The 26731-nt window shown below is 39.3% G+C and overlaps 1 protein-coding gene across 1 annotated transcript; it reads left to right on the top strand.

Annotated features, from left to right (window-relative positions):
- Positions 1–16615: 16615 nt before the first annotated feature.
- Positions 16616–26517, top strand: MMP12 (matrix metallopeptidase 12; the record flags this gene model as incomplete). The annotated part of the gene is made up of 10 exons (XM_081098764.1): positions 16616–16711; positions 18338–18585; positions 19166–19314; positions 19624–19749; positions 22692–22853; positions 23380–23503; positions 24328–24461; positions 24835–24994; positions 25728–25831; positions 26417–26517. The coding sequence occupies 10 exons, from the start codon at positions 16616–16618 to the stop codon at positions 26515–26517; spliced, it is 1404 nt and encodes a 467-aa protein (XP_080954890.1).
- Positions 26518–26731: the final 214 nt, after the last annotated feature.

Here is a 26731-nt window from a genome sequence, read left to right as displayed (position 1 = left end):
ATCTTTAAGGATCAAAACATGCATTGACAAGGGAATCTTTGTGCTTTTCTGCAGGCTGGCTCTTCTCACTTTTTGACATCATCTCTCAACTGACTCATCATTTCCAAAAAGCCTTCCTCACTTTCCACTCCCCTCCCAACACAGACGCGCATGCACGCACGCACGAATGCACACAAGCATGGGCACCGGCGCACACAAAGACAGTCTTGAGCAGGCCTCCTCCAGGAAGAAACAGTCACTCCTCTTCGTATTTACTGTGACTTAAACAGTAGCTGGGATATCCTAGGTACTCGGTAACCTTTTTTGAATAGGGATTTTAAATAGAACCTCCTTTAACCCAGCAATGCATAAGTCTCAGAAATGCTTGAGTTTTACGTTTTAATCTTTGTTACCAGGGAGTGTAGAAGGAAGGAACTGAATCCTTTGTAGATCCTCCCTTTAAACACTTGGGCAGTAATCTCCAAAGCACCATGGCTGGACCCCACCCTAGAGTTTCTGAATTAAAAAGGTCTGGGGAAGCGGCAAACATTTGCTGTCTAATTCCTATGTGAGCCTGCCACTGCTGGTCTGCGACCACACTTTGAGAGCCAGTGCTCTACTCTACTAGGGCTCTATTCCTCTAAGAAGTTTCAGGAGCTTGTCTTCTGACTTGGTGGCTTCCATCCTTATTACCAACCTCCCCTCTCCAATCCCGGATCCCTGATTCTCATGCCAGCCCCTCATCACTACGACAAAAAGGGATCAAATGACTAAAAAAGGATCTGAGATAATTTCAAATTGAAGTAAAAATAAATGGTAAAAGCTTTGTTTTATATTAAGAAATTAGCCTTTGAGAAGGAATATAATTTGGTAAGCTAATAGAATTATGCTCTAGGAAATTTTGGGAGTTTACTTAGGTGGAAGAGAACCTTTCCCACAGGAAATTACACAATCTCAGTTACATCCACCACTTGCGGATACACCCTTCTCAGGGCAGGTATTAAAGTATTAAAACCCGCCAGGGTCAAGTATTTAGCCACCCTCAATTGAAGTAAGCACATCTGGAGTTCTGATTTTCATGTGCAGCTCTGTGGTGGTATCTGGAACTACAAGATATAAAGTGTTGTGGAGTGCGATCGACAGAATGACCGGAACTCCAGACTGGTTAAAATGTAGAGAGCCTTTATTGGCTGGCCAGTGTCCGCTCCTCCACTCGGGAAGCCCAAGAGAGAAATGGCCACGATAATCTGCAGAGTCCAATATTTAAAGGGGACAGATACATCCTTGTTCAGGTTCCCATAGCAAGCAAAGCCAAGTTACAAAAGCTGATTGCGTAGTTTTAGCCAAGCTATTCATCCTCCTCCTGTTATTCATTTCTGGGTAACTTAAAGGTCAGGACTAGCCTTAATTTTGATCTGTTTGTTCTTTGTGGGCCGTTGCTCAGGTGTGTGCGCTCAGTTCCTAAAAACTTGCACAGGCTGGCAAGCTGCTGAGGTCATTAAGCAGGCCTAAAAATTTTTTCTACTCTGTAACATAAAGCAAAGTCACCAGATCCAGGAATGTGGTCTCAGAGGGAGAAGGGGAGATGGGACAATAGCTTCGAGTATCCACGAGAAAGAAGGTTAAGATTTGGAGAAATCAGAGGAGAAGTGAAAGAGGAAGTTCTCTGTGGAAGAGGACTTACTGCAGCAGCAATGTCAGAGGGCCGGGAACAGGAGCGTTGGCTAGAGTAGAAAAGTCCCTTCAGGGAACTGTTGGGGAAAGGTTGGAAAAGGAAGGGTGCCAGATTGTAGAGATTAAATCTGGCTTCATTAACTGGGCCACAACTTTGCTCTTCTTTCATACATTCTCTTCAGAGCAACCACAATGACAACATGAATGGCCCTTGAAAATATTATGCTGTGTGAAATAAGTCAATCAGAAATAGCTAAGAACCATATGATTTCACTCACATGTGGGATATAAAACTAAAACTTGTGAACACAAATAGCAGTGTGGTGGTTACCAGAGGGAAGGGGATGAGATGGTGGTGGAGGGGGCCTAACATATGGTATTGGAAGATGATTTGACTTTGGGTGGTGGGCACAGAGTGCAATATAAAAATCTGGTATCATAGAAAGGTACACTTGAAACCATATGATCCTATTAATCAATGTCACCCCAATACATTTAATAAAAAATTAAATAATAATAATCATATGAATTGGAATTTTTACTAAAAATTTATTCTAGAAAAATTCAGAAATGTACAAAGAAGAAAATGAAAGTCATTTGTAATCCCCCTATTCTGAGATAACCTCTTTTAATTTGAGGTTAATTTGAATGAGTTTTTCAGAAAGGGAATACCATGAAAAAAGTAAAATGTAGAGCCAGGCTGGCATGGCTCAGTGATTGAGCAACAACCCATGCACCAAAATGTCACTGGTTTGATTCCCGGTCAGAGCACATGCCCGAGTTGCAGGCTTAATCCCTGGTGGGGGCATGCAGGAGGCAGCCGACCGATGTTTCTCTGTCATAGATGTTTCTATTTCTCTCTCCCTTTCTTACCTCTCTAAAAATCAATAAAAACATATTTTAAAATAGTAAAATGTAGAACAAAAATCTGGTAACAATGAATCTTGCATAGAGAATGGAATTAAAAGACTATCTAGAAAGGGATTTAGACTCCAGGTATAAAATGGTAAATGTATGGGCTAAATGGGACTGGAAAGAATTGATAAATAGTGAGGTGACAGGATTTGGAAAATGATTAAAGATGTTGTGAGTGGGGAATAGAAGAGAGGAAGAGCATCAAATGGCCTAAAGGTTAATAACATTGGTTAAATAAATAAAACGTTTTGAGATTGGGTGAATGGAAATTTTTTTTTTTACTCTTTTATTTCTTCATCAAATATTTATGGGGCACCTCGCCTATGCCAGGCACTGGTCTAGTTACTACAGCACATCCGTGAACACAACAGCAAAAGCCTATCCTTCCCGTGGCTTCAGTTCTGGCGGCAGGAACTGCGGTACCAATGAAGGAAGCAGGCAGATTTTGACTGGGAGATCAATCAAGGAACGCTAAAAAGTTGCTTAAAGAGCACATGTATGCCTTTAATTCTCTGAACATCTGTATGTAATTACAGGACTAAAATCCATTCAAGGCTGTCACACTGTAGTAAGCTGGGGTCTTTGGGTCAGGGAAAAAGAAGATGCTGTTTCAGAGGAAGGTAGAAAACCTCCAGTTATGCAATGACTGGTTTTTGGTTGGTGCCAGATGTGGATGGGCCGAATTCCTTCCTGATGAGAACTGAGAATTAGTTGCTCGCTGAAGAGACATCCCCTAATAAAAAATTCCATTAATAGTCAATACCTAGAAAAACCACAGAAAATTTAAGAAACTGCTGAAGAAAAACTGCTAAGTAAATGAACTAGACCAATTATGGTTACATGAGTATATTCACTCTGTGAAAATACTTTGAGATCAACATTTCTAAATATATACTTTTCTGTATGTATATTATACATATTAATAAAACTTTATTTTAAAAGCAAAAATTGTTCCAGATACAGCTTCTTCTAAAAATCAAACAACAAAAAAACACAACAAAGCACACAAAACAAGAAAATCCTCCCTTGTTTCAGTCATAAGAATTGCTGCCTTATGCCATGATGTCCTGGTACATTGTGAGGCTCTCTCCTAAGGAGTTTGTGAATGTGGACACACCACACTCAAATTCCATCTCCTTAACTTGTTGGTTGACCACAGACAAATTTTTAAAACTCTCTGAGCTTTATGTTTCTCATCTGAAAAATGGGAATATTACAGTCATCTGGGGCTTGAAAGAGATAATGTGCAGTCTGTCCTAGTGCTTGCCATACACAATGCTCACATTAGTGCTGGGTTCTCATTTTCCCAACTGCCCTCTTTTACAACTTCAAGAGCTCTCATAGGTCTGAGCTCCCAATAAAGTCAAAAGGAGATGCTACTGGGTCAAACATGTCAAAGGCTGAAGAGCGGAAGTGCCTCTAGGAGAAGCCAAAGCCAATCAGGCCCTGGGACTCCTGAGTAATAAGGAAAATGTGAAGGGATCCCTGTCATAAGTGAAACCCAGCCAAACACTGCCACTGAGGTGCCAATGATAATAAGGGAACTTGCAGCCGAAATTACAGCATTTGCTCACCGCACAGGTTTTCCCCCACAGAAAAAAATAGAGGGTAAGTAAAACAGACAGTAATACCAAATATCAAAACAGTGGATTTTCCCATTGGATGATCATAGCAGGGAATTTGGGTTTACTTTTTGGTACCAGTCTTACAGGAATGTTTGGTTGACTCATTAAAATTCAATCAATGGTTGTTTTCATCTTCTGACACATGGTTTGGGGGAACTGAGATATTCTGCTGCACACAGCAGAATGTGGCATCAACTTGCTTACAGTGGTTTCCCCCAAGTGTTCCATTCTCCCCAGTTTGGTGCCTAAGGGAACTTGTCAAGGTTTATCTAGCAATAGAATCTTCGTGGTCATTAGTTCTAAAGCTTCCCTCGATTCCTCCCTTCTTGTCTCAAAGTCCACCCTTGCGTTAATCATCATATCAGCTTTTTAGTGTCTTCTTCACTTCATATAGAGCCCCAGACTGATGCTTTCTTAAAACATTTTTATTACAGATTAGAGGCCCAGTGCATGAATTCATGCACCAGTGGGATCCCTCAGCCTGGCCTGTGGATCGGGCCAAAACCCGCTCTCCGACATCCCCCGAGGGGTACTGGATTGCAAGAGGGGGGGGCCAGGCCAAAGGACTCCACCAGTGCACTATCGGGGCCAGGGAGGGATGCGGGAGGTTGGCCAGCCAGGGAAGGACTGCAGGAGGGCTCCAGGGCATGTCCGGCCCACCTTGCTCAGTCCTGATCTGCCAGACCCCAGCAGCAAACTAACCCAGGGGTGGGCAAACTTTTTGACTCGAGGGCCACAATGGGTTCTTAAACTGGACCGGAGGGCCAGAAGAAAAGCATGGATGGAGTGTTTGTGTGAACTAATATAAATTCAAAGTAAACATCATTACATAAAAGGGTACAGTCTTTTTTTTTTTTTTAGTTTTATTCATTTCAAACGGGCTGTAGTTTGCCCACGGCTGCTAACCTATAGCATCTGTCCCCTGGTGGTCAGTGCAAGTCATAGGGAGTGGTTGAGCAGCCTTAGCATATCATTAGCATATTACACTTTGACTGGTTGAACAGACAACTGGACACTTAGCATATTAGGCTTTTATTATATAGGATTTTAAGTGTTGACATAATTGCACGTGCGCTTCCCCCCTCCCCACCTTTCCACCCTCCACATTTTCCAAGCTCTTTGCACCTCTCCTCCTCCTTTGGTCATCACCAAACTATTGTCTGTGTGGATGGGGTATACGTATATAATAAGTTCTTTAGCTAATCCCTTCACCTTCTTTATTCAGTATTTTGATGTGCTTATTTGGTGACTAGGAATTTCTTTCTATCCCACATAATTTGTTCAGTGTGGTTTCCATGAATACTGTGCCTCCTTAGACCCATGTAGGCTGGAGTTTTTTCTTCATGAATTTTTTAAACATAAGGTAAAAATCCCATCAATCTGTCACTTAAATAAGAGAAGACTTGTTAAACCTACATATTGCTTAAATGCAGAAGACACTCCAAATGTGCTACTGTATGTGTCGCTGGATTGCCTTGGCCCAGTAGAACTTCTGAACTGTCTTTCTCTGCTGTCTTATGGCCTTGGGCTAACCTCTAACCTTTAAGGGACAGAGGAGAGACAGGAAACAGATACAGGAGAGGTGACACATGGGGTCCAGTTCCAAACCTCAACATCTCCAGCCCATTGCTTGCTGTTACCACAGAAACAGGGGCTAGCACTCAGAAATGCTTCCGGTTTCTCCCCTATACGTCTGAGCATACGATACATTTGCTTTTCCTGTCCAGAGGAGTAAAGGCAGCTCTCTGCTGAAATTTGGGACTGACTTCTGTCATGGCAATGCTGGTCTAACAATCAAGCATAAACTGTATAGGGAATTTAGATTTCATGTGTCATTAAAAGATCTGAGAATCATCACCCCCATTATCTCTATAAGAATGAAAACTAAGACAATATTCACAATGACCAATTACAAGCTTATGTGAATAAAACGATATGTGAATAAGTACTTAATAATTAGATTGCGTGTAAGAGAGCAGTTACCTTCACAGTAGCCCCCAAACTCGCATCATGCTGCCAGTCCACAGCCTATTTCAGGTCATCAGAAAAATGAAGAGGTCCAGAGATGTGAGGGATGATTACAATAATAGTAAAATGTTCTTTGTTGTGCAGAATTTTCCTTTAAAATCCAGGAATTTTTCACTGGATCCAAGGACACTAAAATTATTTACAAAAGAAATAAAATGCAAGTACATTTTTTTCTGGAGTTTTATCACTTGAATGGAGAGACCCACAATCTCCAGAAGGTTCTGAACCACACAGTTCCATTCAACTCACTAGACAGTGGTACAGAGTAGACACAGAAAATTACTTTAACAAACCTGCAAATATGAGAGGAGGAAAGTGCTTCAGTAGAGTAAACTTAAGATTCTCTTGCTTCTAGTGCAGAGGTAAAAAACTGGAAACAGGATCTATATTCCTCAATAAAGAAAGTCTTGAAAATTCTGGTATATCTAAGCTATGAAACCTAATAAAGGGGTTTTTGAAGACCAAGTTAGATCTATACTGGACGATTTGGAGGTCTTTCTATAATATGTTTGTTAAGTGAGAAAAACAAGAATCATAAAAATGTATGTAATATAATTTCATTTTATAGAGCAAAAAAGAAACACATAGGAGCCTATCGTACCAATTATGAATGGAGAGTAGCCAGAGAGCAGGAGAGGGTGAGTTTTTCAGTGGAGAGAGGAAAATAGAAGGGGATGTACCCAAAACAAAGGAACAAAGTACCCAACAAACAATAACAAAGAACCCTACCGTATTAAAAAAGGGAAGCTGTCCATAATAAAACTTGCATATAGGATATGAACTCATTTATATAAAATTAACTATATGTGCATAAAGAGATGCATATGTGGGAGGCAGTTAGACAGACAAGAGCAGAGCAAGGACAAAAGGCCAGGTGGGAAGGTCACCAGGGCAGGGAAGACCTGAGTGCCAAAGAAGGACGATTGTAGGGTGGGACCTCAAACCCAGGGGGACCTTTCCTACCCTCGCATTAGGCTGATCATGCAGTTTGGATCCCTGACCTTTCCTCCCTAGAGATAACATCGAGGCCTCAGTTGTATTTCAGCTCCAGGCCCAGAAAAGCCGCAAAACCATGGCCAAGGCTGACCTCGGGACTAGTGGCACTGAATAATGACCCCATGCCCTGGCACCTACCAGTCAATCAGTAGAGACGTAGACCCTGAATGATCTCACCTGGAAAGCTGATGAATATTTTATTAAGGTCCTCCCCTGGGACCTCCCCTACAATCTCTACCCTTAAAACCCTTAGGAGAGAGGACCCAGTGCGCTCTCCCTCCAGGGAGCACGCCCTCATCTTTTCCATTCCCTTCCCGCTCCCACCCCTCTACCCGGGTGCATTACCCTTACCATTACCTTTCTCACTCCCAAGCTCCTAGGGCCCTTCCTTTGCCTCTATAACTTATTTCCTCAGCCCATTTCTTTAAACAAATTACTTCTCCCCCCTCTGTAATTTTCTAAATAAACGTTCTCTCATAGTTTGAGTATTGGTTCTGAATTCTTTCCTAGCCAGAACTCAGGTATGGAGGTTGCTGAGCACAGGTCCAGTGTGACGCACCGGTCTAAGCCTGGTGCTGTTTCCACGCCCTACAGGTAATAGAAGAATGGTGACTATAAGGGTGGTTAATATGGCTGAAATATTAATTGATATTTTATTCTATTTATATATATAATTGATTCCTTACTCTTTTGTAGTTCAAATAGTTTATGATTGGCACGTATTATTTATAAAATCAAAGAAAACATTTTAAATATCCTTTTGATAAAAACATTTAGTTATTTTTATTACAGGTGGCTGTTCTCATTCTAGGTGTATAATTCCAGTAGGCGTTAACTTAATTATCCTCAGAAATTAGACACAGAAAGCACACTGTGGTCTCTGCATCATGCATTTTATGTGGGCAGATTCCATAGGGCTATGGTATCAGAGGGCAGGTGTCAATGGGGGTGGCACCAACAGTGTGGCTTAGAAGTTGAGAGGAAAAACACCCACAAAATCCACGTTCGTGATGAAGGGAAGGCCAACCCATCTCAGGTTTTCAGTTGGAACTCTTAACGGAAAGACAGATTAACAGGGGAAAACATTTTATTAAACAAGGCCAGTTCACATCACATGGGAGAAACCTAAATGAAAAAGAACTCAGAATGGCAGCTTATATACAATCTTCAAAAAAAAAAAAAAAATCAATAAGTTTGTAGGGAAAGGACAAGACAAAGGAAAGTGTTTTTGGGAGGACAAACTGGGAAGGTAAATATAAGGGGAGAAACTAGTGGAGTAAGGTTTGTTTGCAGACTTCTCTGTGCCTTCTCTGGGTTATATGCAATAAAAGGAGAATTTTTATCATGCCTTTCAGCATAAAAGGGGAGCTTTTTCTACATTTGCTGTTTTTAAATTGTCTTTGATTCAAAATAATTTTTATGTCAAGTAGGCATATTTTAGGTGAAATATTCTAGTTACGTGTGGTGGAGTTGGGTTCTGGGACTGAAGTAAGAATACAAACAACCTGCTCAGGGTTACAAATGAGTAAAAAGCACAGCCTGCTAGCTGTGTGAACAGGGCTCCAAGCAAGCTGTGTGAGCAGAGCTGAGCCTGGAGACAGGCTGCGCTTGGATTACTGAAAAGCAGGATCTGAGTTTCCCAGAGCAGACAAGAATGTGACTTAAGATGTTATTTCCTTGAATTATGCCTAAAACACGATGGTTTAGACATTGCTATATTCGCTGTAAAATATTTTGCATTTATAAAATAAATTTTGGGCATGGTTCATGCTTCTTTGCAGGGTTCATTAATCATCTGATGGACTTGGTATTCGAAAGGAGACAGTTCCTTGCTCTCTCCTGAGTGGATCTTCTTAGGGCTGACTTGGTTTGGAAAATCCCAGGGGCTTTGTTATTCATAATGAAACGAAGATGTGAAACTTGAGAATATGAGTTTTCTTGTTGCTAAGGAAGAGCGTCTGTGTTTTCTCTGTATTTGAGGTAAGTTAGGTAATGATTCCGCAGCAGACAGAATTCCAATTTTGTAAAGCGATGCTCAAGTAGCTTCATTCACTTCCTGTGTGTGTCTGTGTGTCCTTTTCACCTACTCTTTATGGGCCCTTGTGATTTTCCTGCAGGACCATACTTGATTTACCTTTGGTCAAGATTCTGGCATTCCTAACTTTGGATGATAGAAGGCCTTCCCGTGGAAGAGTTCACTCAAAAACTGTCCCTCATGAGATAACCATGTCTCATTCTTCCAGTAGAAACTAGTCATGATTGCCCAAGCCAGTTTGGCTCAGTGGATAGAGTGTAGACCTTCGGACTATAGGGTCCCAGGTTCAATTCTGGCCAAGGGCACATGCCCGGGTTGTGGAGTCGATTCCCCCAGTAGGGGCCATGCAGGAGGCAGCCAATCAATGATTCTTTCTCATCATTGATGTTTCTATCTCTCTCCCTTCCTCTCTGAAATCAATAAAAATATATATTAAAAAAAAGAAACTAGTATGACTCTCCATGTTTTTCTAGGAGAAAAAAAAATCAATGGCTTGAGAGAGGGGAACAAATCAGAGAGAATTGACACAGTTCCCTTCAAGAGTGAGGCAAAAACAAGAGCCTTTAGTTGACACAGAATAACCAAGATTTTGTAGTATGGTTGATTTAAGAGTAGTGATGATTGATATACAGTTTTAAAGTTCCAAAAAAAAAAAAAAGAGTGAGGCAAAATAACTTTTTAAATATTAATCTCCCCCCCATCTCCCATATTTCTTTCCTTTCCTTCAAGTTCCATTCGTGCAGCCAGTGGAATCTGTTTCTTGCCTCAACATTTGTGACCCTGAACCCATTATTCACTTTGACTTCTTTCCAAGAGTTTAAATCCACTGAAGTTCTTTCCATCATTCAGAGCTCTCTATACAATGATGATGCCCATGATATAAGTAGCTCTTTAAGGGCCATCAGACAATACCTTGTAGAAGGATTTGTTGAAAGGCAGCTGAGACCAAGAGACTTTTGGGAGCTCTGACTTCTTTGAATGGAAATGGCTCAAGAATTGGGGTAATGCCCAGCTGGCATGGCTCAGTGGTTGAGAGTCAATCTATAAACCAGGAGGTCATGGTTTGATTCCTGGTCAGGGCACATGACTTTTTGCATATCACATTCTGTGAACTAAATAGTGGGGCTTGCAGAGGCAGCCCATCAATTCTCTCTCATTCTCTCTCTCTCTCTCTCTCTCTCTCTCTCTCTCTCTCTCTCTCTCTCTCCCCCCCCTCTCTGAAATCAATAAAAATATATTTTAAAAAAGAATTTGGGTGAGGACATTTTTAATATTTCAAAAATTTGCCTTAGGTGACCCCTGATTTGAATACATGCATAGAAAAGAGACTACCTGCTGTGGAAATCTGAGCATGTGCCTGTGTTAGGTCCAGTGGTGTTGCCTCCACAGTTTTATTTAAATTCATTTAAAGTCAAACACCTATTTATTGACCACCTAGTAATAGTACTCCTTTGTGTTCTTTGAAGGCTAGAAAGGGGTCTACAATGATTGCTAATTCATAAAACTTAACCATGGACACAGACTGTAGGGGAGTGAGGGCAGCTAGGGAGAGGTCAATGGGAGGTGGGGAGAAGAAGACATATGTGATACTTTAAACACTAAAGAATTTAAATTAAAAAGAAGAAGAAGAAGAAGCTCTTTCTGGGTCTGCTTGGCCCCGATCATCTTCAGCTCAATATAATCTATACGGCACATTCTGGGGTGGCGAGTTCTGCTTCACCTCACCTACACCAGGTCTGTTCGGTTACTCCTGGTCCTCGCAACAGGAAAGGGGACAGCCTTGCTTTAACTAGAAAGCTTGATGGTATCATAGTATCATTTCTGTAGTGTTTGCATTAGAACGTACCCAGAGGCAGACCTAAATCTGAAGAAAAATTAAAGTGATACACATGACGAGATGAAGTATGTTGTAGCAACAGGTCAGGACAGAATCAGGAGACCTCCCAGATGTCTTCTCAGGCCATTCACTTCCCTTTTCTAGATTCCAATTTCTTTATCCATAAAAGGAAGGGTTAACCAGCTGAAGTTTTCTCTCTGCATGAATAGACTATTGGTGAAAGGGTCACCTAAGGGATTTCTTTCTATATTTGGGAGCATTTCTCCTTCTTGGTCTTTGCCAAAGACTTTCCATTTACCTGTGAATTCTCAGGGATGACACTACAACTACCCGATGGTGATTATATCAGGTTATACCTTAAAATGTCCTGGAGTCAAACTTAGAAAGGAAACAAGGTAATGGAGAAGCTTTGTGTTATAAAAATCTGCCTTTTAATAAGAAAACTCTTATTAAAAAAAGTTGTCCCTTTTAAAAGGAACTCTAATCTTGGCTCCTTTCTGCACCTTCATAGACATGTTTTCTTCACATAGAGCATTGCCAATGATCCCTTGATTCTCACTTCCTTCAGTGTGTCCCCTGGAAATCATGTCTCTGTTGGGACCCCCAGCTTCTAGTTGTGACCAAGATTGCTACTGGAGCCACAGTGTTTTTGAGTCCATCTTCTTGCACACACTGGTGCAAAGAAATGCATAAATAAGATAGAAAGAAAAATCATTTAATATTGGATTGGCCAATCCAGAAATAGGAAACTAATGTTAAATATGCCATTTCCGCACAGCATGTAGGTTACAAATTATATAGAGCAACATCACAAGGTACTGTGGGTTAGGGATTTCCGTTCACACTGGGAACTGAGAGGCCAGAGGTGAGATAAGTGTAATAAAGAGTTTCCTCAGATCTTGAGGACAGTTCTTAGGTCTGCTCCTGTGTTGCTCTCTCTGGTCTCACTGGAAATTAGCCAGAGGATCTCTAACAGATCTCAGATCAAGATTTTATCTTTAATCTGCCAGAGTTCCAGACACTATGACCATTAGTCAGGTCCAGACTTCTGCTGCCTAGGGGGTTGCTGATTATGGAGGGAAAGGTTAGGTCTCTGAGGGGTATAGAGAGAAAGAGATATGGTTTCTAGAGCTGGGGTTAAAGCTAAATGAAATAAAAATCATAAGGATTTTATCATAATCTTTTTGTAGCTCCTTCTACCACAGAGAGAGGTCTGAGCATGTTGTTGATCTCCCTTCTCATTCCCATTACCAATCTATTTCAAATGTCTTGCAGTACAGTAAAGGAAGGATAATAACAAATCATTGAACAATTAAGGTGTGTCCTGATTAAGCCAAATACTTTTCTTTATATTTTAATGTAATCCTATGATAGATAACTCTTGAGGTAACTACTCTCATTCCAATTTTACAAGTGAATACATTAACTCTTAGAGAGATTAAAGTGATTGCCCAGGGTCATAAAACAATGGAGCTAAGATTCTAAAGCAGGCCTATTCAACCCCAGAACTTAAACTTATAACCACTGCATTGTTCTATGCCTGCCCAAATGGCCCTCATCTACTTGACCCACTTGGGGCATTTGATGAGACCATTAAAATGTGGGTGCAGTTTTCTATTTTTTGAGACCTTTCAGTGAGAACATTCTTTCACTTCGTTTGTAGCTTGGGGCAATTTTTATTTTGTATCTTTCACCTTATATTTTCTAGACTTCCTGAAAGTCTTCCAAAAAACAGATTCCAACAGCCAGTTGGCCTGGAGGTCAAATCCCCGCCAGTATTACCTACAACAATCTAGGCTTAACTACAACAAGACTGCACCTAAAGACCACTAGGGGTTGCACCAAGAAAGCATAAAAAATGCGGAGACAAAGAAACAGGACGCAGATGTTAGAAATGAAAGATATAGAGCTCAAAACCACACTTTTAAGGGCTTTCAATAATTTTCTAAAAACTGCCAATAAATGTAGTGAGAACATCAAGAAATCTAATGAGACCCTTGATGTTGTGATAAAGAACCAACTAGAAATTAAGCATACACTGACTGAAATAAAGAATATTATACAGACTCCCAACAGCAGGCCAGAGGAGTGCAAGAATCAAGTCAAAGAATTGAAATGTGAAGAAGCAAAAAACACCCAACCGGAAAAGCAAAATGAAAAAAGAATCCGAAAATAGGAAGATAGTGTAAGGAGCCTCTGGGACAGCTTCAAGCGTACCAACATCAGAATTATAGGGGTGCCAGAAGATGAGAGAGAGCAAGATATTGAAAACCTATTTGAAGAAATAATGACAGAAAACTTCCCCCACCTGGTGAAAGAAATAGACTTACAGGTCCAAGAAGCGCAGAGAACCCCAAACAAAAGGAATCCAAAGAGGACCACACCAAGACACATCATCATTAAAATGCCAAGAGCAAAAGACAAAGAGAGAATCTTAAAAACAGCAAGAGAAAGAAACTCAGTTACCCACAAGGGAATACCCATACGACTGTCAGCTGATTTCTCAACAGAAACTTTGCAGGCCAGAAGGGAGTGGCAAGAAATATTCAAAGTGATGAATGCCAAGAACCTACAACCAAGATTACTTTATCCAGCAAAGCTATCATTCAGAATTGAAGGTCAGATAAAGAGCTTCACAGATAAGGTAAAGCTAAAGGAGTTCATCACCACCAAACCAGGATTATATGAAATGCTGAAAGGTATCCTTTAAGAAGAGGAAGAGGAAGAGGAAGAAAAAGGTAAAGATACAAATTATGAACAACAAATATGCATCTATCAACAAGTGAATCTAAGAATCAAGTGAATAAATAATCTGATGAACAGAATGAACTGGTGATTATAATAGAATCAGGGACATAGAAAGGGAATGGACTGACTATTCTTGGGGGGGAAAGGGGTGTGGGAGATGCGGGAAGAGACTGGACAAAAATCGTGCACCTATGGATGAGGACAGTGTGTGGGGAGTGAGGGCATAAGGTGGGGCGGGAACTGGGAGGAGGGGAGTTATGGGGGAAAAAAGAGGAACAAATGTAATAATCTGAACAATAAAGATTCAATTAAAAAAAATAAAATAAAAATTTAAAAAAACACTCAAAAAACAGATTCCTTCCTGCTCTGAATGAGACCAGTTCTTGTGTGCTTTCAGTGGGGTTTAGGAACACACCCTCTGTGTAGTAATTGCCCCCACAAAGGGCGTTTACTACTGATATCCTTTAAGCCCTATTCTCCAACTAGAGTCATTCACACCTATTTATTGAGCATTTACTAAGTTCAAGATAGTTTTAGGCACCAGGAATACAGTGGTGAACAACACAGATGGGCCCTGCCCTAATGCAGCACCATCTTGATGGTGAAGAACCAGCCACTCCCATATTTTCTAATAAATCCCATTTTTCTGCTTTCCAGCCAAACAGCCATGTTCCTCTTATGATTCATTTTTATTTTTGGTTAAACCTCACCCAAGGATCTATTTTTTCCATTGAATTTTTAGAGAAAGTGTAAGGGAATAAGAGGTAGAAGGAGAAAGAGACAGAGACAGTGACAGAGGGAGAGGCAGAGGCAGAGGGAGAGGGAGAGGGAGAGGGAGAGGGAGAGGGAGAGGGAGAGGGAGAGGGAGAGGGATAGACAGAGGGAGAGGCAGAGGAAGAGGGAGAGGGAGAGGGAGAGGCAGAGGGAGAGGGAGAGGGAGAGGGAGAGGGAGAGGGAGAGGGAGAGGCAGAGGGAGAGGGAGAGGGAGAGGGAGAGGCAGAGGGAGAGGGAGAGGGAGAGGGAGAGGGAGAGGGAAAGGGAGAGGGAGAGGCAGAGGGAGAGGGAGAGGGAGAGGGAGAGGCAGAGGGAGAGGGAGAGGGAGAGGGAGAGGGAGAGGGAGAGGGAGAGGGAGAGGGAGAGGGAGAGGGAGAGGGAGAGAACGAAACATCAATGTGAGAGAGACACATTGACTGGTGGCCTCCCACATGGGCCACAACTGGGTGAGTGATTGAACCTGCAACCCAGGTACTTACCCTTTGGGGTCCAGGCTGATGCTCTTACCACTGAGCAACACTGACCAGGACACCTCTTATGATTCTTGAGTTATATTCAGTATTTGAAAAGATCACCTTATAATTCTTCTACATGAACTTCCTTTTTATGAATCCTGCACTCACACCTGGTTGGAAACCTAAGATGCATGATGTTCTTTCAGGCCAAGGGATAGGGAAGGAATATTAGTGAGCACCTATAGTATGTGCTGGTATTTATAACACCTTGTCTCAATTAACCATCACAAAAGCATAAGGAAGCCAAGGTTATTATTCTAATTTTCAAATTAAATACTTGAAAGATTTTAGAAGTCAAATCCCAGAGCTTGAAAAAAAGCAGAGCTTGGAGGTGGATGCTAAATTCCTTCCTACTTAGGAAGTGACTCATTCTCCCTGACTCCAGCCTCAGGGAAATGCTGGTGAGCAGCCAGCATTTTCAGGACCTGGAAGATGGGTCAGAGCAATGACTGAACCATAGCACAGTATTTTGCTGCTCAACACCACCTCAGACTGTTCATATGGAATCAGGAGATAGTCCCACTGTTTGCACTTCAGCCTTCAGGGGGATGACTTCATTGCTAATTCTCAAAGTTTTCAGTCTTCAAACATTCTCTATTGACTGGGAGGCAGATTCTGTGTTAATGGGACAATTAAGTCACAGGGAAGGCAGTTGAGCTGATAAGAAGGTAGAGAGGTTATGAAGGCAAACTTTTTATCTCCCAAAGTTGAAGTATTGACTTTCATGCTGCCAACTCCAGATGATTTCCTCTAGGGAAATTTGCTTCTGGAACCTCTCTACTCAGCTACTCAGTTGGGAATGGGCCTCTGATTAGATGCCTGAAAATGTGAAGTTATAGAAACAGAATCTAAGTCTGTACAACACATAGAACAAACATCAAAGCATCATGATGTCATAAACTTTTCTTTAATAAACATGAAATCTCTACATAAAGGTTCTTCAGGGAGCTAGATTAAGCATAGAGGGGATGCCTCTATTCTAGCAAAAAGCATTTTATTTATCTAACCCTTTACATTTAGTATTGTGTTGTTGTTGTTTTTTTAATAAAAGCTTACTTCATCTATAATGAACATAAAGAAGGTATTACAGTGAAAATTCAGGTACTAAACTCTCTAAAAATTTATTTTTTAGTTATTTCTATAGTTTGGTGCTTAGAATTTCTTGTATAATGGCTTATTTTGCAAGATGGGTAGAAGAAGGAGCTCATGTCATTTGAAGAAATATAACCTCAAGTTGTCTGAGTGAGGGTTGATGTCATTGCTAATTGAACCATTGATGGGTCAGATACGAACTGACCCATTGTTGGTCCTAGAGTAAGGTCACACTCCTGTTTGTGGGTTTTTGAGATTTGTAGAAAGATGATATTAACTATGAGTCACTCAAAGGATTTCATCTTCATGTCTGGCCTAAAAGATATATAAAGAGACACATTTAAGGACTTGTACTAGAAAAGACAAGGTGACTTAGGTTGTCATTCAGAAGTTTAGAATGAAGTTTCTTCTCTTGATCCTGGTCCTGCAGGCCATTGCTCCTGGAACTGTTTCTCGGATAAACTCTAAAGAAAAGAATGTGGCATTTGCTCAAGTAAGTATTAACTGCTCCAGTATTTATCTAACCTGCTTTCTGTCTTTAAGATTTATTACAATCAGAGGCAGAGCTGCCTCAAACAGATTGTCAAACTGCAGTGGGAAGGCCGGGGAGGGGTGGGGGGCAGGAGGGAGGGGGGTAAGAGATCAACCAAAGGACTTGTATGCATGCATATAAGCATAACCAATGGACATAAGACACTGGGGGTTAGGGGAGGCTAGGGGACTGTCTAGGGCTGGGGAAAAAATGGACACATATGTAATACCCTTTGTAATACTTTAAGCAATAAAAAAAAAAGACAAGAAAAAAGATTTATTACATTGACCAGTTTTATATTGAAAAGTACTATTTGGAAAAAACTTCTTTAAGGAGCTATTTGATTTTAGCACTGAAGTTTTCTTTGCCAAAGAGGAATGTAATAAAGAGACACTGGTTTTGAAGGAGTGTTATAAAATTGGTGGTTGAATTTGTCCCTTTTACTAAAAAGCCTAGGCCAAGGATTTTTAGTTCAAAATCATTGGTGATCTACTTCTGTTACAGTATTTTACATTAATCATTTAATGCTGGTAATAATCTCAGATTTGAATGTTTTGATTATTTTAACCACTTCAGTCATCCATGATAATTCAAGAATACTATTTCATTAAATATATTTTTATTTATTTCAGAGAAGAAAGGAGAGGGAGAGAGAGATTGAAACATCAATGATGAGAATCATTGATCGGCTGCCTCCTGCAAGACCCTACTGGGGATTTAGCCCATAACCCAGGCATGTGCCTTTGACCGAAATCAAACCTGGGACTCTTCAGTCCCCAGGCTGATGCTCTATCCACTGAGCAAAACCAGCCAGGGCAAGAATATTCTTTACTGTCTCTATCTCAGATATTTCTTCCTGACCAGTTTTTAAAATATAATTTTTTAATTCATTTCTTCCCCTAAGTACATGAGTTCAGATGATGTCCCCATTTTCTAAGACTGTTTTAACATTGAATTTGTCATGGTTGTCCATTTTGTTGAGCTTTGGATTTTTAGGCAAGAACATTTTATTCCAACTTAATTTATGGATCCTGACAATAAAGGTTTTTCTGCCCTAGCTGGTTTGGCTCAGTGGATAGAGCGTCAGCCTGTGGACTGAAGGGTCCCAGGTTTGATTCTGGTCAAGGGCATATGCCCGGGTTGTGGGCTTGATCTCCAGTAGGGGGCAGGCAAGGGGCAGCCAATCAATGATTCTCTCTCATCATTGATGTTTCCATCTCTCCCTCTCCCTTCCTCTCTCAAATCAATAAAAATAATTTTAAAAAATAAATAAATAAAGGTTTTTCTGATTTACTGAATGCCATGATGTGTCAGATGCTGAAATAAGTTTTTAAAAGTAGAAACAAGTTTAAAGCTGTAGAGACATAAGGATGCTTTTAGTGGGCTTCCAGGAATCAATCTTGCTAATAATTTATGACATGTATGACAGCACAAAAATTTTTTCTTATTATGATTAATTTTCTGATACCTGATTCAAACTTATCAGTGCACAGTTGATCCACATATGCAGAGCTCCAACAGAAAACTTTAGGTAATACTAAATTATTTTTTAGTATTAATAAGGTAATACTAAATTTATTTTTCCAGAGGTACTTGAAACGCTTTTATGGCTTCAACATGGGGGCAATTTCAGTGACAAAAATGAAAGTCAATGAGAACTTCATGGAGAATAAAATTCAGGAAATGCAACAGTTCTTGGGACTAAATGTGACAGGGCAACTGGACAAGTCCACTCTGGACATGATGCACAGACCTCGATGTGGATTGCCTGATGTTTATCGTTTCGACACAACGCAAGGGAGGCCAGTATGGGAGAAGTATCTCATTACCTACAGGTAACATCATAGCCATGTATTTTTCTGCTTCCCCACAGGTCTGACTTCTGGAATCCTGAAAATTTTAGATATGGCCCTACATTTGGTCGTGACTAAGCAGCCTCCCTCAACTGTTAACACTATCCCTCTGTTCAAGTTCATTATCTCCAGGAGCGAGGATTGTTCACTCAGGGATTATTTGGCTTGCCAGTCCAGACCCGAGTAGGAAGCCTGCAAACAAAAGGAGAATGAAATTACAATAAATAAGACACAGGATAAGTTTTTCTCAAGTAGTCAAGATGAATAAATGCAGAAGTCTTGGAGCAGGGGCAAAAGGCATAAGCTTCTATGAATGTAAATTGTTCGTAAGGGTCACCTATAAATGACATATGAGAATAAATCAAGTTAGATTCCATTTAAGGAGGAAGTTGTCCAAGGATAAACATTTCTATGTATCTAAAGTATGTTTTTTAAAAAAATTGGTGCAATTAATTTATGAAAGAACTCATTCTCCAATGATACCAGCAGATATGAAGTATCATAATATAAAAAAATTAGCACATGGTTTCATATTTTTTTCTTTTTTGTTTTGCTGATAAAGAATCAGTAATTACACTACTGACATGAAGAGTGAGGATGTTGACGATGCTATAGAGAAAGCTTTTCAAGTATGGAGTGATGTGACCCCTTTGAAATTCATCATGATCAATGCAGGAGAGGCTGACATTATGATAAGATTTACAGCTGCAGGTAGAGAACTTGGACTTACTTCATCTCTATCATTTGATATGACCTAGACTGTAGTGGTCGGCAAACTGCGGCTCGCGAGCCACATGCGGCTCTTTGGCCCCTTGAGTGTGTCTCTTCCACAAAATACCGACTTCTGTGCATGGGCCACGAAGCTTCAATCGCACTGTACGTGTGCGCCTGAATGTGGTATTTTGTGGAAGAGCCACACTCAAGGGGCCAAAGGGTCGCATGTGGCTCGCGAGCCACAGTTTGCCGACCACTGACCTAGAGTATTCATAGAAAGACTAATCTTCTTTTCCTTTTCAAAAGATTATGGAGACTTTTACCATTTTGATGGCAAAGATGGAGTTATAGCTCATGCTTTTAAACCTGGACCTGGTTTTGGAGGAGACATATATTTTGATGAGGCTGAACGCTGGACTATGAACCACAAAGGTAGGCAAACAAATAAACAAAACCACAAAAGAAAACCCTAACAAATTATAAATAGTGCCACCATTTTGGAAGAGGCTACGTACTGAGAAAGGATTATAGAATGAGAAAACATGATTATAGTTTTTGTAATAAATAAAATGTAACACTGTCTCAGTTTTACACTCTATAAATTGAGGACATTGAACTAGGTAATCTTAAAGATCAGTTCTAAAAATCTGAGGATGAGCTACTTCGTATAAACTCAGAAACCTCAGGAACTATAGGTATGTTATGTGATCGATTTTGACAGTGCAATCCATAAACTCACGCAAACATAGGTACTAATTCTAACAATACTACCAATCCTAAAATGGTGTGGTTATCTTCCTGATCCATTATCTATACTAATAAAAGCATAATATGCTAATTAGACCGGAAGTCCTTCCAGACGAAGACGTGGCAGCAGGGGCTGAGGCAGAGATAGCTGCAAGGACGGTGGTGGGGGCCAAGACTCTTGCATGAATTTCGTGCATCGGACCTCTAGTATGTTGATAATTTCTTAGATTCATAGTGACACAGAAAGGCAATGCTGTAGAGAATTTAGAGAACCTCATAGAGATACACCATGTTATATGGCCATGTAGTCTCTTGTGGTTCTAGGATAAAAATTTCAGAATGCCCAACTAGTCATTCAGTGATAATTTGTATGTATTTACAGAGGAGCTGTAAGTCACCATTCCTATATAAAAGTGAGGATGTGAATAATTAACCTCCCTTATTTGGAGGAATCACTTTCCATTGGAAAGTTGGAGCCATCATATCAGAAGCCTACTTAATCTCTCTATTGGGAATCCTAGATTATGTGACTGAGTCATGTGGAAAGTAAATGGAGAGAAAGTCATGAAGAATTTTCTTTTCTCAGCATCCCCCTTTGTCTTACTGATACTGCAAATGTTAGATAGCAATAGTTTATAGACCAGAAAGACTATTTATTTTAGTCTGACACATGGTCTAAAGCTTATAGGATTCTTAAGTGATAAGAAGATTTTTACATTGTCAAAAGACAAATGATGTACGATTTGTTTTTTACTGAGCTACAAATTTTCAACTTAGATGTATTAAATTTGTCTAAATTTTATGAAAGAACATTTTGGTTTTATAATCATTTCATTTGGTGTGGGAGAATTGTGCCAGCTAGCTAGAATGTTTTGAAATTCTAAAGGACCTTGGAAAAATCACTTAATATAGTTTTTTTACAGTTAGAGGAAATTGAGACCAAGGGAAAGTTAGTGGCTAGCTTGTGAAAAGCTAGGGTCAGAACACGCATTTCCTAATTCTTACTTTAGTCCAATGTTAGTCCAATGAATTCTAACTGTCCATGTTGCCTTATTTTTAATTGGCTCAATTTCATATTTTTCAATAGCTAAATTATAAAAATTCTAACTTAAAGTGCTCATTCTCAACCTAATTTTTTACACTGTAAATTAGATGAACAATCAGCTCAATGGTTACTTTCTATTCGAGTGTGAAGTGATGCCGCGGGGGTAATTTCAGCGACAAAAATGAAAGTCAATGAGAACTTTGGTTACACAGATAAAATGGACGAAGTCCTGCCCTGGAGGAACACTCAATGTAGGAAAAAACAAACAAACAAAGAACCCCACAAACAAAAGTCCATTATTTTGAGATAAGAACCAGTTTATACAAAGTATTATATGAGTTGGGAATAAGATAAATTTAGGTTTAGGCCAAAATATCAAGGCTTTGTTTACTCTTCCCTGTATTATGCAGAGCAGAGAGAATAACAGAATCTACACTTCTTTTTCATTATTTGAGAGAAATCCAAGCATTTCCAAGTTTGTTGCTAAACCCCTGTGCTACAGGGAATGTTCCTGGACACCTCCCAAAAGACAGTGTGTAGACTCTATGCTCATGCTTGAGTAGTGGAGAGTATTTCAAGGCCTTGCTCTGAGGCTAAGTGAACTTTGACCCTGGGCAAGTCAATTCGGAGCGGTCAGTTTTGCCATAAAACAGGAAGAAATAATGAGGGCATTAGACCAGAACACAGATAAAAACTAAGATTAAGGAGTTATTCAGATCTTCTTGAGAAGCTTCAGAGAAAGGACACACCTCTCTTTCTTACCTACAAAGGTGCATGCTCTAAGAGATACAGAAAAAAATGAACAAGCATACTATAACTTGACAGTGTAAATATATCTCACTTGTAAGCATAGTCTCTGATTTTATTTAGAATCACATATAGTAAAAAGGTGAGCTTTATTTAGAGCCAAGAAATTCAAATTTGAACCTTGGGTCAGCACTTAATTTGGTCAATTAATCTCACTGATACTATGTCTTCATCTGTAGATGGAGAGTGTGGTGGCTTCCTTTTAGTTGTATAAGGATTATACATAATGTGGTATATTTCTCAGTGACTCATAGTACCTGAAACTTCATATTGCCTTATATTTGGGTTTAGTAAAGAATGGTTATTAAGTACTTTTTTATATTCACTCAAGACTGACCAAGTGTAAAAGTAGGATGAAGTGATTATAACTTAGAGGCAGTGAGAACTATTGAACACAGCTATGAGTTACTGTAGAGATTTTCACAACAGAATGTATGTCATTTGTGTGATAATGCAGTGATCCTGAACCAGAGGCAATTTTGCTCCCAAGAGGACATTAGACAATGTGTGGAGACAATTTGGTTACAAAAACTGAAGAGGGATTTGCTATTTATTTAATGGTAAGCCAGAGATTTCTAAAAAACAAAACAAAACAATTATCTGGGTTATAATGTCAATAGTACCAAGACTGAAAAACCTTGTACAAGGAGGGGAACCAAGTAAAGGATTCCCAAACGTTTCCCTTCTCATTGTGTCAGATTTAAATTGTGTTATTGTCTTCTAGATGCCTGCAGATTTCACTGCTCTTTTCCTCTTCTGGTTGGTTTCCTCTTAGGCATCAACTTGTTCCTAGTTGCTGTTCATGAGCTTGGCCATGCCTTGGGTCTAGACCATTCCAGCGATCCACAGGCCATAATGTACCCCATCTACAGTTATGTGGACCCCAACACATTTCACCTCTCTAATGATGATATACATGCCATTCAGTCTCTCTATGGTAAGTTGAATTTCTTTACCGTTTTGCCTTATAAAGATACTCACGCTTCTGAGTGGTTTCATGATACCTGTATTTGGCTAAAACTTTAACATCTGTATTCACTTTTGAATCCCATGGAAACCCTGTGAGGGAGGTAGCACAGATATTATGTTCATTTTTGCAGATGAGCACAAGAGATCTAGTATGTTAATGCCAGAACCAGAGGCAAAACCTAAGCCTTCTGGCCTTGAATCTGTTATTTCTATCTAACATACCGTTGTCTATTGAAGAAGGTACACAGAGAAAAAAATATAATATAACTGGAACAAGAAAACCATAGTGAACAGATTTTTCCTCCTCCGTAATGTTGCAACCACACGGGGAAAAACTTTTTTGTCTGCTTCCTGTAAATGTTATAGAGAGCATAAATTGCTTTTTATGCATTTTTCATCAAGAAAATGGAATTTTTTTAAAAAAAGAATGATTCTTTCTTTGATGAACTAAAAATTAGATTTTTTTTCTAATGCTTCTTGAAACGTATTTTCAGGAGGTCCAGAAAACTTCCAACTCTCATCAAATCCTAACAGTACAGAACTGGCTTACTGTGATCCCAATTTTCATTTTGATGCTGCCACTAGAGTGGGAAATGGAATCTTCTACTTTAAAGACAGGTAGGATTATTTTTATACCTGACCAAATTTAAAGGTTTTTCTCCTAAGGTGTGCTTTGTTGTTGTTCTTATTGTAGAATAATAGAAAATGATGGAAAATTAAGTAGATGAAAATAGTAAGTAGGGACTTGGACTTGATTCTGTAGGCAGTAGAGAGATCTTGAAGATTTTGAAGCAAGAAAGTGGTATGATTATATTTATATCTTAACTAGAAAGCTGGTGTGTAAATAATGGATTTACAATTGGAATCTGGGTCGGGGAAGTATAAGACAGGAACCAGAGAAGCCATACTATTTTAATCATAGATAAAAAATAGTGTCTAGTAGAACTAAAGCTGTGACAGAGTACTTATTTAAAGGATTTGATTCTTGATTATAGAGAAGGGAGGTCCAGGATGACTTATGGTTCGTGTCTTACAACACAGACTGAAGCAGATATTAGAGGTGTGGAGGAAGTATAGAAGATTAGTATTTGGAAGGGAGAAAAAATATTTTTCACTTTTGAGATTCAAACACTTAGATACTTGAGATTAAGTGACTTCCTTTAGATTATAAAGCTAGTGAATGGATTGTGGGGCCAGACTAAATAATGATCCTTTGATTCCAATATCCAGGGTATAACAGTTTGTCTGTTAATACCATTGCTATTATTGAAGAACTGATTTAACATTTTTTTCCTTGTGCTCCTACACAGACATCCATGGAATAGAATGTGAAGATCATGAAAAGAAACATTAAACTGTTTCGCAGGTCCTTTCCACTCACATTTCATGGTTCTTGAGTCCACAACAATTTTTTAACATGTATTTAATGTTTTACATGTCAGTTTCTTCTGGATGCAGATTCCTGGGAATCCAAATGCCAGTATTGGTTTAATTTCTTTCTTATGGCCAAACTTCACATCTGGTATTCAAGCTGCTTATGACACTGAAATTGGACAACACGTTTTTCTTTTTAAAGGTAATTCCAATGTTTGGTTTTGCTATTGAGTCTACTTCAAGGAAGAGAATAAATTAAGGAAATACTGCAACTTTTTATAAATATAGATTTTTTTAAAAACCACTCCAAATTGTATTAATTGTACACTGAACTATAACCTAACATAAATTAAATAGATGATATATAAAACTTTCAAGAAAAGTTTATAAAATATAGTTTGTAATACTTATGGGGGGGAAGGAAATACAGAACCATAGAAAATGGGCTATGTTTAAGAACAAGGAACAATACACTTTGGAAGAATGGGGGAAGAATGATGTTCACAGTGCGTCAACATATATTTCTATTACTCTTTCTGTATGATTCCAATGTGCCCTTTTCTTTGTATTCACAGATGATAAGTACTGGTTAATCAGTAATTTAAGACCACAACCAAATTACCCCAGAAGCATCCATTCTTTGGGCTTTCCTGAGTCTGTAAAAAGCATTGATGCAGCTGTTTATAACCCACTTCTTCGTAAGACCTACTTCTTTGTAGATCAAGTGTATTGGAGGTGAGCTTTAATGATTACTAATTTGACCTCTAAGATAGTGAAACAAGCAGGGAATGGGATTTTCTAGAAGAATAGTTTTACATACAAATTCCCAAAGATTTTTTTATCTTCCAGGGAGATAAATCAAGAGAGTATAGAGCTAGAATATTCATTGTCTATCTAGTTCTTTTCTCTGGACATTTAGATTCTGAATTTTGAAATAACACATAGTGTATTTGAAAGGAATACTTTACATTAAATGTCATGGTATCAATCATAGTGGAAACACATTGGGAAATAGTGATGGAGATATATGGGACCTAGTCTTTACAGTCAGGTGGGAGGGTGTACGGAGTTTCAGATTCCTTTCCAGAATCACTGGACCCATGAAGACAAAACGAGGAAACCATCCTCTGAATGACAGCTGGTCCTGCAAGGTCTTCACTAACAGGAAATTAGACAACCAGGCTCTATAAAGAGGGACTGAGCACTGCGAAAGCATTGTGGAGAAGGGAGGAGAGTGTTTGACTGGTAGTCAAGAAGACTGGGGTTAGAGTCCCGTAGGGTCATGGAATAAATCAGTGAGCTGTTTACCATAGGTCCTGGGTTTTCCCATCAGTGCAGCTCAACTCTTTTTAGTAAGTACCTTCCAGGACAGAAGTAGGTGGGTTTTGTTGTTCATGTCATGAAGTGTCAAGTTTTTGTCATGAAGTCTATTTATGCTGAAGTTTCTGCTGTTTGTTTTTTTGCTCAGGTTTGATGAGAGGAAGCAACGCATGGACCCTGGTTATCCCAAATTGACTATTGACCACTTCCAAGGAATTGGGCCTACAATTGATGCAGCCTTCTATTATAACAGTAAGTAGACTAGGAAACTATGAAGATACTTGAAATCTTTTTTTTTAAAACACAGAGCCTTTCATACTTTTTTATACTTTGCATTCTTTACCTTCCTTTCATCTACTTTCACTCTTCATGGGCTCTCAAGGCCTGGGGCTGATGGTGGGATGAGAGAGCTTGAGTTTGTATTCGTGAATGTCTTTAAGCAAAATCAACCTAAGCAATTGTTGACTAGGCCAAGATATTTTGTGTTTTTCTTACCACCCCCATGAGCTTTGTACTTCTTCCATCAAGGCTTCGGGGTGTGTACCTGGGCCCAATCTCCTCTCTCCCACTCTGAGTTCTCCACTTGGAGTGTAAAACATTTGCATGTTAAAAGTCAGCCTTTAAAACAAAACAACCTTCTCAATAAAATTAATGAGAATATTTAATGGTGAAATGACTGACAGAAGGCAGATATCTGAGGGCCAAGGGATCCAAACTTTATATATTTGAATCAGACCTTATTTAATGTAGATAATCTAAAAAATAAATGATAATCTGTTATCTTTTCAAAGAAATACAAGCAGAGAATTAAATTATTCAATTTGTTTTCATTTTTAGAACACTACTATTTTTACCAAGGAGCTGTCATATTTGAATATAATACCCCAACCAACCGTGTCATCAGAGTACTGAATCGGAATGCTACCCTTAATTGTTAGGAATTATATAATTACTGCTGTTTGCCAATTTACTCTAGTTTAATATGTATTTTTGCATACTTGTTATGTGCCTAGTGTACCACTAAATAGTGACATATATCATAAAATAAGGTAAAATCTATAGGCCATAGACAAATAATCATATAGATAAATTATTATACAAAGTATGTAAGATTTTTTTAATTTTAAAAATTCTCATTGTCAATTTTTACTT

The sequence above is a fragment of the Myotis nattereri genome (assembly GCF_964212035.1).
Source record: "Myotis nattereri genome assembly, chromosome: 9".
Taxonomy (NCBI): Eukaryota; Metazoa; Chordata; class Mammalia; order Chiroptera; family Vespertilionidae; genus Myotis; species Myotis nattereri.
The sequence above is the reverse complement of the archived record's forward strand: the minus strand, read 5'-3'. Positions and strand labels throughout refer to the sequence as shown.